At 48.2% G+C, this 13,806-nt stretch overlaps 1 protein-coding gene across 50 annotated transcripts in view; it reads right to left on the bottom strand.

Moving 5' to 3' along the window:
* The window catches only part of SORBS1 (sorbin and SH3 domain containing 1), a 225,957-nt gene that overhangs the window by 87,715 nt on the left and 124,436 nt on the right, over positions 1 to 13,806 (bottom strand). For 31 of the 50 annotated variants that reach the window (XM_032432268.1, XM_032432257.1, XM_032432260.1 and 28 more), the window contains 4 exons: positions 10,918 to 10,944; positions 10,685 to 10,797; positions 4,100 to 4,462; positions 248 to 392 (listed from right to left, as the gene is read on the bottom strand). In XM_032432268.1, the coding sequence (XP_032288159.1) occupies positions 248 to 392; positions 4,100 to 4,462; positions 10,685 to 10,797; positions 10,918 to 10,944 (648 nt within the window). The remainder of the gene's footprint in view (positions 1 to 247; positions 393 to 4,099; positions 4,463 to 10,684; positions 10,798 to 10,917; positions 10,945 to 13,806) is intronic. The other 19 variants (XM_032432272.1, XM_032432293.1, XM_032432285.1 and 16 more) reach the window with 3 other exon arrangements.

Here is a 13,806-nt window from a genome sequence, read left to right on the forward strand (position 1 = left end):
AACTGTGACTGCCCCAGGCGCGCAATACATGCTACACCAGCTTACTTACGCAGATACCCAACATCATTCCGAATCAGGGGCCTGTCTCCCTGCTGTGGGTCATGGGAGTAAACGGGGGGCAGACGGCCTTGGGGAAGGATGGGGTTTGTGAAAATTTCTGCGGAATGGCAGAATTCTTGCCCCCCGAAGTCACAGAACAGCTTTGTTAATGCCAGTGAGCTGGAGGCGCTCTGCGAAGGTCCCTTACCTCGATTGTGTTGCAAGAGTACAATAGTAGGATTGACAATTGTCGTAGAGGGGTAGGCAGATGATGGCTTGCTAACTGGTGCAGAGATTTGGGGATCGGTTCCAAGGTGGGATGAAGAAACTTCATTTAGTAGAGGACCTGAATCCTGAAAAGTGAACACACATTGTAACCAACTGTAAGTACATGAAATCTAATGTTAATGCTTTTTAAAAAGAAGAAATCTACAGCTTTACAAGGACCTTAATTATAAAAAGAAATGTAATCAATGAGACATCACTAATTCCAGTTAGAAGTTTAATCTGGAAGGTTTAGTCTCTTTGTTGGTGTTAGTAAGGGTAGAGAGGGAAGGTGAGTGTTACTGGAAGTCTCAGCAATATCATTATTTTCACCTGGTAATAACTGTGGATCAATCCGGTTACTGAAAAAGGAAATTCAAAACAAAGTAGAACAACATGCAAGACTCATGCAATTCCAAATGTGATCCGAGAACGAGAGCTGGTTTAAGGGAAAAATCAGGAAAGTTTAGTACACTTGTCTAAAGAGACATGAGACAATGTGAGGACAAGAAGCCATCGATGTAAGAGTAGGGAAAAATTAAGTATTGGTCCTCCTGGAAAGCCACTCTTGTTATTTGCATCACTCAACAAACTTACTAGCACTTGCTTCTGAGATTTGGATGTTAACCAGTTCTACCCTGACATTTTTTTTTCCACTCTAGTATTGAGTGACAAAGATCTCTGAAGTGGTAAAGACTTATAAAAATCCTGACTTCAAAAACCTGAGGTTTCAGCTATAAAATCCAACAGAATCATTACTATTAAAATTACAATTTGCATTATGGGAATGATGGCAGTCTTTTTTAAAGACAGGAAAATAAGACCTCAATATGTAGTAAGGATACCTATACAGTCTTCTATCACACCTGTTTACAAAATTTCTATTTTGGAATTTACAGACCTCCAGCTGGAATGTCATTCTTAAGGAGTTTGAAAGGCAAGACTTTGATCATTACTCTCCAGATGCAAGTATGGCTCAAAGCAATTAGTATGCTCCAGAGATCAGCTTCTAAGCACCTGTAGGACAAAAGCCATGCCTCCCTTCCTCTTTTTTGACCCCTGCACCTAGCACAACACCCTGCAGACAGCAGGTGCTTGGTAAATAAACACCACCTGAATGACTGGAGCCATCTCTTTGCAAAGATGTACCTGAACAACTTTTGCAGCAAGAAAACACGTGCCCATAAAAGAAAGAATGTGAGTATCAGGACCAGGGACAGCTCCCGACACACAGTAGGGGCTTCAGTCTAATTCTGAAAAGTGCCCTAATGTTGCAGCTGCTAGTTATGAGCAACAGCTCAATTTAGTGAATAAAAGCTTTCCCGAGACTCAAGAGGCATAATATGATCTTGTTCAAAAGTGCTTCATCTCCATTTTTTCATTTGTAAAGTAGAAAAAAATTACACTTGTCTTAATTTACTTCCTAAGTGATTTAATAAAGATAAATGATATATCCGTGAAAACTCTGCCATAATGCATCCAAGAAACACACACACACACACAAAATCAGGCATGTGGCTCCTTAAGGTATAAATGCTTATTGTGGTATCTGGATGGATCATGTGAACATGAAACATTCCACAAAATTTTATTCTGTGGCACAAGTCTTATTTCTGGAACATCACAAAAATGGCTCTTGACTAAAGAACCTGGATCAATTCACATGAATTTTCTTTTCCCCTCTTATTCTCAAATAGCTACAGATGGAGCAAATCTCAACTTGTGGCTTGGCCACCATCCCCAGGGCCTCCTGCTCTTCTTGACAGTTCTCACTGAGTGGAGGATCCCAAGCAGTTCCCTTTTTCACCTTACTGTTACCTGGGACCAAACCAGAAGTTATCAGGCCAGCTGAGGACTCCCCCAGAAGTCTATACCAGGCTGATCAGTCAGGTTTGAGAAACTGAGGACACTGTCCTAACTAGCCTGTTCTGGATCACCTGTAACAAAACTCGATATGAAAATCTGGGTCTATACAGATGATAAATTTTAGAATATACAACAAAACTACTCACGATTGTACACTAGGGCACTAAAAATTCTGCTTTATATACTGCTCTAGAGAAATACTCTGTGCCAAAGGGAAGAATATCTATACTCTCCAAAACAAGAACAGCTTCTCAATTCATCTACGAGCTGGGTTGGAGGGAGGGGAGTGCATTAGAAACAATCTAGCATTTTCCTCCAACGGGATTGAGTTGCAAAGGATATCCAAAGCCCCTGGGCCATGTTTGCCTGAGTCCTGACCTAACTGCATTGTGTTGCATCTAGAGATTTGCGAAGAGGACCCAGACCAGAATGAAGCCATCCCCAGCTCTGGTGTGCCTGGTACCTGGCTATAAGTTCTCCTACAAGCCAAAAAGAAGTTTCCCTGCCCTGCTTTTTGCATGACTGGCTTCAGTTTAATGAACCCTTAGAGCCAGTTTTGTAGGCACACACCTTTACACAAAGGGGTGTTACTGAACATTTAGCTGCATCAGCCAATTACATGACCCACTCTATCTTGAAATGTGGTCCAAGGCCCCTCAGCATCAGAATCCCCAGGATGTGTGTTACCAGGTCAGAGCCCCAGGCCCCTCTGCAGATCCACTCAATCAGGACTCTAGAAGTATAACCTGGAGTTGACAACTTAAATGAGCTTTTTTGCCTCTCAGATAATCAATCCCATGTACACTAAGCTTGAGAGCCAATATGGTACCTAAGAAAAACCCTGAGAGCAAGGCCTGTGCCTTGTTCATAACTGTACCTACAGAATGTAGCAAAATGCCTGGAATATGGTAGGAGCTCATTAATTGCTAATTAGCAAATAACTTATTTTTGAGGGACTCTGGCCCCCATTTGCGAGGGCAAGTCCTCGACAACGTAGCAAACAGTTATTGAGTGCTCTCTCCATCAGAAGTGCTATCCTAGGAACTTGAACATACTTGGTCCCACTGCACCCCACAGGCCTATGGAGTAGATCCATGCATTCCCATTCTACAATTCACTCTGAGGTTCTCAGATCCTCTCGATTCCCAGGGCTCCTGAGGAGAAGAAAGACTGGGTACCCTGATTTAGCTTTTCCTCTAAAGCACATGGACTCTCCCACCTACAATGGGGACTCATCCCTCACGGGATGGGACCTGAGGTGTCAGGGCCCTTGACCTCCACGTGACCCCTGGAGCAACATTTTGCCACAAAGGCCCCTGGGAGCCACTAGTCAGGGGCCCTAGCAATTCTCTGCCTTTGGAGAAAACAGTGCTAACATCTGTGCAGGGCTTTTAGATCCATTTACTCAATTAAACTCAACTCCCTCATTTTTTTTTTTTTAAACTACGCTCTGCCATCAGCGTACATAAAAGAGTTTACTTGCTAACTCAACAAAAGAGGGAATCTCTTCCTCCCCTGGAGGCTCACTGCTCCCTGGTGGAGAGAATGCCGTTGGCTTTCCCACACGGCTCTTCAGCTTTCCTCGGCTCTCAACACCGCATCTGCTTGGCCTCTCAAGAGCATCACGAGCCAAAGGAAAGGCCACGGAGGTTCTCGGAAGGAAAACGGAGTTCTTTCAGCAAGATGTGCATTCCGAACAGGACAGACAGGAAGAGGGACGTGAGGGGCTCGTGAGCAGCTGTAGGAGACCACACACACACACGCGCAGGAGGCATGCACTCTGGGGGAAGCAAACAGGGTCCGGTGACCACACGAGCACAGTGGCAGCGGACACGTCCCTCACGACTTAGTACTTCAGTGAGAAAGGGGTTTTTCACTGCCAGGAGCAGACATTCAGGAAAGCCGTGAGGAGGGGATTCCAGAAGCTTACGGTACTTGAAACAGCTCCCGTGAGGTCAGGCTCCGAGGCTCTGTGGAGGCCCTCCGGGACCGGAGGGACCAGCGGAGGAGGTGGTGAGAAGGATGGTGGTGTCTGGCTAACGGGGGGGTGGGGGCCAGGAGCGCTGGCTGGCTGGCTGTGGTGGGACCGCCTCTGCAGACGAGGGGGAATGAAATCATCTAGAGTCGGGAAGGTCAGAGGTGAGCCGGCAGGGGCGGTCGCCGGGCCTGCGGGGCCAAGAGGCCCCAGAGATGCTGGAGGTCTGGCTGTGCCTTCTTGCCCTCTGTTGGTATTAACCAGGTAGAGAGGGACAACTATTATCTCAGGCTGGGCTGAACTGGAGAAAGTGGCATCCTGTAGGAAATAAGGGGGTCGTTACGTAAAGGGGCACGGCAGGGAAGAAGGAATTCCATATTTAAACAGTTGAGACTGGACATGCAGTGATGTACTCTGAGAACTATTTAATCGGTGCCCATTCCTCAGAGTACATGAGACAGTCGGTGCTAGCCAGCTGGCCTCCTGACACTCCATGACACAGAGGGAACCCCATCCAAGTTGACTTTCCATCCATCTATTTTTGAATCCTTTTAACACTTTAGAGAGAGAGAAAGAGAACAACAGAACAGGCAGACAGGCTGTGTTTAGCCCCCCAACTGCTTGCAGAGCCTGAAAGCTTGGGAGCAAATACAGTTTCTTTGGCCCCTTGTGATCAAATATCGACACCCCGTATCTCAGCCTATTAGCCTACGGATCCCACACTCCGGCATACTTACATACTACCAGGGAAGAGAGAGAGGGACAGAGAGGGCTGTGCCAAGGTGTTTAGAGAGCAGAATTCGGGACTCAGGCTGCGGCAATGTTGACAAGGAGAGGGAGGAGAGGCTGCTCAGAAAACAAGTGAGCTGCCTCCACGAGTTTGGAGAGAGATGGTGTAGAAGACACATAAACATTCCTCATTCCTTGCCTTGGCTGGATAACACGGCTGCAAAAGGTAAGGTTCTTTTCTCTTCCGGTTTTCGGGAGCAGAGGAAAGCTGGGGGCCTAGCACAGGTGGTCTCGCCGCGTCTGGGAACGGAGGCCGAGCGCACAGGGAAGGGCTCGCACCCCGGTTAGTGGCATCTTTACGGATGTCAAAGAAGAGCTGGGGAGGGTCAGGAGGAGCAGAGGGTGGTGTCCCTGTGCTGGCTGTGAGGGACACAATGCTGGGAGCCGGTGCGCGAGCGCCTGCAGCTTCCAAGGGAGTGCCCGTGGCTGGGTCACGTGCAACGCGAGAGGCGTCTTCCACTGCCCCCCGGCAGATGTTATTGGATAAACAAGGTATGTATAAGCTGCTGACCTTTTTATTCCCATCGGCCTCATGACGTGGGTTAGAGCTCACATTCTCACTGTAAACTGTCCTGGTGGCCACATGGTGCTGCCGGGGTTGGGAGGAAGCACCGGGGAACATGGAACCTGGAAGCGAGGGCCCAGGGCGCGGCACACCTTTGGGGACGAGCTGGGGTCGTGAGGGCCTCTGCTGGCTGGGGGTGCTGGGGGGCACGTAAGGCTTTGGTGAGCTCAGGTAGAGGGAGTCCTTGGAGGTACTGTGGATGGTGGGATGCTGCCATGCAAAGCGGTCTTTAGGGAGAGGAGGCCGAGGGGGAGAAAGAACCTTTAGCATTATTTTCAAGAGATAGCATGAAAATGGGGAAAAAAGAAAGAGGAGGGAAATGGAAAGAAGGACCACCATTAGAAATAACACCATAACATGATCTGAAGAAAAACAATTCTTGACATGTTTTTAAGCAAACCCTGAGCTTAGCACTCCTCTAGGTCCCGACACTAGTCCTCCAGGTGAAGCCAAGGGCTGAATCATACTCACCTGGAGCGGCAGGCCTGACTCACATCTCAGCCCAGGAGAGGTCATGCGCTAAGTCAGTTTGACAGCGATCCTTGGCTGACCTGCACCCTTTGTTAGCCCTCCTGACTGACGGGTGCCCAAGGGCTCAAGGCTGGGGCAAGAGGCCCCAGAGCCCCCTCAGTTTTCTCACTCTCTTTTCCTCAAAGATTTCTCTCTCCATGCCCTTCATGCTCAAAGTTTAAGTTCACTGAAACGCTTGAATGTCTTTCATTCTCTTCCCTTAGGAAATAGAGAATTGGAAGAATCATCCTTATTTGTGTTCACAGGAGACAGATGTCTTAATTGAATCACTGAGATTTAGCACTCAATTCCATAAGCATAACAAATTAAAGCTTACCAAGAAGAGAATGCTAAGGATTTAGAATCCACCTGTGCTCTTTTCTCAGAGGAAGCAATTTGATGGAACTAATTATTAGGAGGAAGACAGGCATGAGATTAAAAGCACGCAGTCTCCCGTTCTGATGCACAGAGAACAAAGGGACCAGGCCACGAAGCACTTGATTTGCCTACCGAATTGGACTGTGCCTGGTTCATTCAATTCCAGCCCCTTCCTCAGACAATCCCACAGTGGGGTGACCAGCCTCACACTCTTGGCTTAAGTAAGCCCAAAGCTCTGGTTCCAGGCTGAGAGTTAGGAAGCTGTAGGTCACATCTCATTCCCTCCACACAGCTCCCAGCTCCTCCGTGGGTCTCAGTGGGGCAGAGGAAACGGGGTAAATCTCCAGAATGATCCTCATTTCAATGAGAACCATCTGTCAATCATGGCTCAACTAGAAATTAGACCAGAAAATGAGAAGTTTCTTTTCCTAGTGTTATGGATTAAATGTGCATGTCCCCCCAAAGTTCATATATTGAACCCCTGGCCCCAAGTGATGGTGTCTGGAGGTGGAGCCTGTAGGAGATAATTAGGGTGAGATGGGGTTATGAAGGTGGGGCCCCCATGATGGGGCCTTAGTGTCCTTATAAGAAGAAGAGAGACCAGAGCTCACTCCACCAGGTGAGGACACAGTGAGAAGGTGGCTGTCTACATGCCTGGAAGAGCACCCTAACTAGGAACCAAATCAACTGGCACCTTGACTTTGGACTTCCAGCCTCCAGAACTGGAGAAATAAATGTCTGTTGTTTAAGACACCTGTTTGTGGTATTTTGTTATAGCAGCCTAAGCTAAGACAACTAGATTTTCCTCACTGCTTCCTATCTTTAAAGATAGCCCAGTACTGGGGCACCTGGGTGGCTCAGTTGTTAAGCGTCTGCCTTCGGCTCAGGTCATGATTCCAGGGTCCTGGGATCAAGCCCCGCATCAGGCTCCCTGCTCGGTGGGAAGCCTGCTTCTCCCTCTCCCACTCCCCGTGCTTGTGTTCCCTCTCTCGCTGTGTCTCTCTCTGTCAAATAAATAAATAAAATCTTAAAAAAAAAAAAAAGATAGCTCAGTACTAGAGGAAAACCAGAATGTCCTCTAAATGGCACAGGTCACGTGTATTACGAGTTTGGTCACTACCTGGTAAATGGGTTATAACCAAAAACTGGGAGAGTGCAAGGGTGTGGGTCTGTTTGGGGGTTTTTATTTTATTTTTTGTGGACTGCAGGTAGAAAGGGGAAGGGTGAATAGGTGAGAAATCAAGTTTTTTGAGTGTGGATTAGAATATCAGCCCCAGAAACAGTAAGCAACCTATCCCATAACAAACTCAGTTTTCAAGCTACAAATAACCCAGATCGAGAAGAAATGATCTGGATACCCTAGGTTAACTCGATGCCTATCCTTCCCACAGGGTGTCCATGACAGTGCCAGCAGAATGAGGCCATGTGCACCAGCCAAAAACACAAACCAAACGGCCTCTCTTCAGTAGTTAGCAGGAGGAAAACCCTCCAGCTGGGACTTACTTGGTTTCCGTGAACTTACAGTGGAGGTTGGGGCATGTCTCAGACTGAACAATGCTCTCTAGAAACAAAACACTCGAACTAGCACGCAGCAAAGGGACCACAGGCTAGGCTGAGTGAGAGTTGTCAGGGAGGGAAGCAAAAGACAATTCTGAATTTGGCTCAGATTTATTTACTTTTACTTTGAGCTCGAGTGTCCCATGTGTGATTCCTTCTTGTCCAAAGATAGAAATCTGTTTCAATGAGTTTTTAACTTAATTTGGTTATGGCCATAAAAGGTGCCAGGGTTGCATTACATCAGGCACAAGCCTTCCCGGGGCTTTGACCCTGTAGAGAGGACGCTTCCCCAGAGTGTTGACAACGCACTCAGAGCCAAAGGCCTTCCTGTCCTAAAGAAGGAGGGGGATAGGCACCGTCATTTTATAAGGAACTACTTTCTGATTTATTGTAAACATTGTAGGAACTAAATAGGCCGTTTCCATTCCTGCCTAGCTGGCTACTAATGAAACCCCATTTATCTTTGTAGAAGGTGGGGACAGGGAAGAAATGGGGCTGCTTGAAGAATCGGATATATTCCTAGTTGATATAGTTCCAGAAACTACCAATCTCTGCCTCCACTGGTGACCACACGATGATGCTGCCAGAGAGAAGGAAGCCCTGGTTCCCCGTTCCTGGAGGGGAGGAGAGAGGGACAGCAGGTCCAGGCTAGCAGGAGGGAAGGTAGCAAATGGAAGCACCAGGAGACAGGACTGCCCTCTGGCCCCTGGGTCTCCTGGACCCCAGCTCATTCCTTATAAGGAGATGCGAGGCCTGTGGGACTCTGAGAACTGTCTTCATCTGAAGCCGAGCCAAGGCAGTCACCAGCCCGGCCCACCTGCTTCTGTCTGAGCCAGGATATACGTACAGCTCTGGCAATGGCTTTAGGGACAAGAAGCCATTTTTGCATTCAGAAAACAAATCCAAGAAATAATGTATGACCTAAAGTTCTTGAAAGTTGGGTGGCCAGTTTTACACTGAATATACAGAATAAACCCTCTGTATCACCCATCTGCCAGGTTCCCTTGAAGACACCCCAGGAAAAAAAAAAAAATTCTTGGATAGTGACAGACAAAAAAATACACGGTTTGTAGGGGCGCCCGGGTGGCTCAATCGGTTGAGCGTCCAACTCTTGATTTCAGCTCAGGTTGTGATCTCAGGGTCATGAGATCGAGCCCCACATCTGGCTCCGCACTCAGTGGGGAGTCTGCTTGATGATTCTCTCCCTCTGCCCACCCCCCCCCACTCTCTCTCTCTAAAATAAATCTAAAAAAGAAAATACACTATTTATAGGCGATAACTACAGGATGCTCACCCTTATGATAAGGCTCACCCTTATAAACTCCTTGAATGCAATGTTTAACATCATGATCTGAACACAATGAATGCTCAATAAAGCTGTAGTAAATAAATTATTTAAGAGGAATTTTTATATATTCACATGCTTTTAAAATGATCTCTTTAGAAGAGCTGTCTAAGAAGCTAAAAGGAACCTTTGGGCTAAGGCACTGATAGGGGAGGAGGATGTCCTTCCAAATTTGCCTTGGATTAATTAGCACCATTTCCTAACCCGGACAGGTGCCAATGGTATCCATTCCTGAGACCGCAGAGACAGGAGCCTGGCGGCAGCAACTGACACACCAGGAAAGGTCTGGGAAGCGGAACGGCGATGGCAAGTCATTTACTGCACGGCTGTGGCCCATGAGGGCCTCAGGAGACCGGGCACACTTGTGGCTCTGGCCTGGCACGCACATGGCTGGGCCTAGGGGAGACAAGCATGGCAGGGGCGGGAGGGCTTAGCGGGGCTGTGCAGAGACACCTCGAAGCCCAGAAAGACAGGGTCTGCAGGGAGGAAGGAAGACGTCATCTCTGACTCGGTTGCATTTCAGAGGCGGGTGCAATTCTATGCCCTCAGGAGCAGGAGCAAGGGGATCACTGGAGAAGTGGGGTGGGAACCAGGGTGGCGTTCGGAATCCCCAGGCCCCTGTGAGGTCTTGGAGCACCTTCGCAGAAGACAGGCCCAGGGAAGTGGACCACACAAGGAACACGGTCCCGCCACATTTTTTTGAGCAGCACAGCTTGCTTTAAAAGAAAGTACTGCTCCGTTCCATGGATGTTACTCCTATGTAAAAAAAACCACTCTTCATGTATCTCCTGAGTTAAAACAGGGGCTATTCTTTCATCAAAATGGCAGAGTAGCCACAGGGAGAGGAAGGAAGAACGATCAGGAAAACAACTTAGGGGAAAGACTTGAGCAAAATTATCCCTCCTCCAAGCTGTCCAACCTCAGGGGTTGCTGTGGGCTGCTGGATTCGGGGCCGGCCACAGCTACCTGATCGTCATCTGTAAGGCTAGAGTTGCTGGAACTCTTACAGCAAATTAACGGAATAAACACGAGAGTGTACTCTTGACTATCCTATTCCAGAGTATTTAACACAACAGGCTCAGACCTCCCCCCCCACCGCTTACTCAGGGCTAAACAGAGTCCCTCCTTCAGAACATTTCCACGTGTGTTTCAGACCTAGAAAACACTGGGCTTAAATTTCCTATTCCCTGGTATGGACCATCCTCATCCATGCCTCTGTGACCCTTGATCCCCAACTTTTCACTCACTCTGGTCCTCGCAGAGCTTTTCCCGAGTTGGCCAAAAGCGCGACTCAGAACCTAGTCCGTTATCCAGCCAGGCAAGCAGGAGGTCACAAGCGTAGACTCAGAAGAGGTGCCGCTCACCAGTCCCCACCCCACCCCCGGCACATGCCTACCTGGGGCTTGTCAGCAGGAAGGTTGGGATGCACGCTTCTGTAGCCCTTGGCAGCAAGTGAGGAGGGCTGGGCGTTTCCATTGGCATCAGCACTGGAAGAAAGCCTCCACTCATCTGAGAGATGGGGGAAAAAAAGAAAGCAAGCCCTCACTCAGAGGGAACACTCCCTGGTTCCCCTCTAACCGAAGTCCCTGGTGGAAGGCGGGGGCAGAAAGAATGCAAGAGAAGTCCTACCTGCTGAGGGAGTCTCTGAGTCCAGAACTACGTGCGGTGCAGAAAGGATGAAAACAAGAAGAAAAAGGGACAAACAGAAATGGTTACACTTGGAGGAAATAAGCATGTACCGCAGAGAAAGAGGAAAATCCAGCACCCCGTTGCCGGACACAAAATGCCCTCAGTCACGATGGCCTAATTACCATAGGAACCCACTCTAAACCATGATGTGCTCACAGGCAGTGACCTTTGAAAACACAAGGCTCACATTCACAGTAATGAAGAAACAATTGTTCCTTGACATTCTTATTTTACGGACAAAAAGGCAACAGAACTCTCCCCTGCCGGGTCCCCAGTAACTCCCATTCCCCTTCTCCAACCCTGATGTGGGCTGGGAATGACCTCTCCTCATTAGCAGGCTGGGCTAATGAACAGACACGGGAGAGGGAGAAGTAGATAAGCACTTTTTCTGTGGCGACTGGCGACTGGCGCTGGGCTAGGGGGAGAGCATGATTTAAGCCCAGAGGTATCTGCTGTGATAAGGACTTTTTTTTTCTCCCTGCCTGCTTCTCTTCTTTCCATTTAAATGAGCCACATAAACAATTCAAAATTGAATCACCCTGAGCTTTCATCACGCTACAAGGCACCCTTGTCTCCCTTTAGCTGGCTACCACCCTGCCCTCCCAGCCATGCCCAGCACATCTCAGAGGCCCTGAACCCCTCCTAACGTGAGCCCCCTAGCACCAAGAGGCAGCAGAGCACAGGGGCTACCAGCTTGGCTGGGAAAGTAGTTGGACCTCAGCTCAAGTCGTGGATCCACCACTGATGGGCTCTGTGACCCTGAGCAAGTTCCAAGCCCGTTTTCCCATCTGAAAAGTGGGGATAATGAAATGCCTGCTTCCCAAGTGTTGCTATAAGGATTAAATGACATAATGCATGAGAAATGCTTAGCACGGTGCCTGCCAGAGCTCAGTCAATGTTTGCTATTTATCATCTTCCGCATCATCTCGTCTCTCTGCTCTATCCTCCACCTAGCCCGGAGCTCAGCACACTTTCTGCAAAGGGCCAGACAGTATTTTAGGGCCGTATGGTAGCAGTCGCAACCATTCAACCCTGCTGTCCTATAGCACAAAAGCAGCCACAGATAATATGTAAATGAATGAGTGTGGTGACACTGAAATTTGAATTTCATGTAATTTTCGTATGCATCTAATACCATTCCTCTTGTGATTTTCATTTTATCCATTTTTTCCTAAAAACCATTCTTAGTTCATGGGCTGTACAAAAAATAGACATGGGCCAGATTTGGCCCACAGGCCGGTTTGCCAACTCCTGAACTAGCCAACCCCTTAATTTCCTTCTTCGTGCCCTACCTACTCTTACCTTACCCGAGATAGAGAGAGAGAGAGAGAGAGAGAGAGAGAGAGAGAGAGAGACTAACACAGCAGCTCTCACAGCCCCAACCCCATCTCCATGTGGATCCCTCCAGGACAAGAGCTGGGCTTTCCAGGTGGCAAGCTGAGATTTACCAATGTCACTGACCACCAATCCAAGTGCCACACACTGTTAGGCACTTCTGTACCTATTTCCTATTTGATTTAGTCACACAACAGGTCTGCGGGGCAGGTGATCGCTCTACTTCATGGATGAGGAAACAGGGGCCAAGTGACTTGCCCAAAATCACACAGCCAGGAAACACAAAGTACTCAGCCTAGGTCTCCAGAATCCAGGGCAGCACTCTGCCCACCACCGTCAGCCACCTATGTTCCAGGGAGGTGGTGGGAGCCAAAAAGGAACAGAAGGCAAGGCAGAGGTAAAGGTTTCGGGTGATGTGCATCCAGGTACAGCAGTTTGGCTGCATCAGAATCAGCAGAGCGCCTATTAGAACGGACTGTCTGCCTCCCCCCCTGTACCTGACTCAGTAGATAGGAGGTAAAGCCTGGAACTGGACATGTCTAACGTGCTTCCCAGGTGATGCTACGGTTGCCGGTCCACAGTCCACCTTTGAAAACCATGATTAAAGGAATACTCAAAGAATATCCTTTCTCTGGGAAACTGTTTTCTATTAACTTTTAACTATTCTGTATCCATTTTTGCTTTGTTTTCCCCTCTAAAACAGTTTTTACAGCGTGTTTCGGTTGTATGTTCCTTCAGCAGGTTGCCGGTTACATTTCTGCCACCCCCTTATGCACAATCCATAGGTATTTGTCTTCTCTTTCCAATCACATAGCTGGGAAATTTACAGGACTTGAGTTTCACGCACATTACTGCGAGGTAGAGGCAGGCTGCTAACCACTGTGTATTTCCTTTTCCTCATCTATAAAATACGACCTGGACTCCATGGACACCTCACAGGGTTGCTGAAGATTCAGAGATCAGGCATGTGAAGGATCCTAAAAAAAATGACCATTTTTAACACTCACTGTAGCCTCCATCCAGATCCCTGGCCCAGAGATTTCCTTACACATGGCAGGCCCTCAACCACTAGGTGACACAATGTGACAGTGGTGCCCGCACCCCACCCCCTTCCTGCATCCATCAACTTCTGTTACGTCTTCCTTTCTAAGTTCCTTCTTGTCCATCTCTGTCAAGTCATTCTACCAAATGTATTAGATCGACACATACACTGATCTCAATAGGTTCGGAGTGAGGGGCTATCCAGTGAAGGATGTGAGCTTTCTACATGGATATGGGGGCACATTATTTTGCATGCTCTTTGGTTCTTGGTTGGGTTGTTTCTATTCAGGTGGCGCTGACAAACAGATGTGTTGTGGACAGTTGAGAGGAGTCTGTCCCTCCAAAGCACTAGTCATGAAGGGACGACCATTTTGGCATCAGACTGCCGAGCTCGAGTCCTTGCTAAATGCGCATCCTACAGCAAATGACAGCCTCGCCTGTGAAATAAGGGGT

The sequence above is a fragment of the Phoca vitulina genome, unplaced genomic scaffold (genome assembly GCF_004348235.1).
Source record: "Phoca vitulina isolate PV1807 unplaced genomic scaffold, GSC_HSeal_1.0 scaffold48, whole genome shotgun sequence".
Taxonomy (NCBI): Eukaryota; Metazoa; Chordata; class Mammalia; order Carnivora; family Phocidae; genus Phoca; species Phoca vitulina.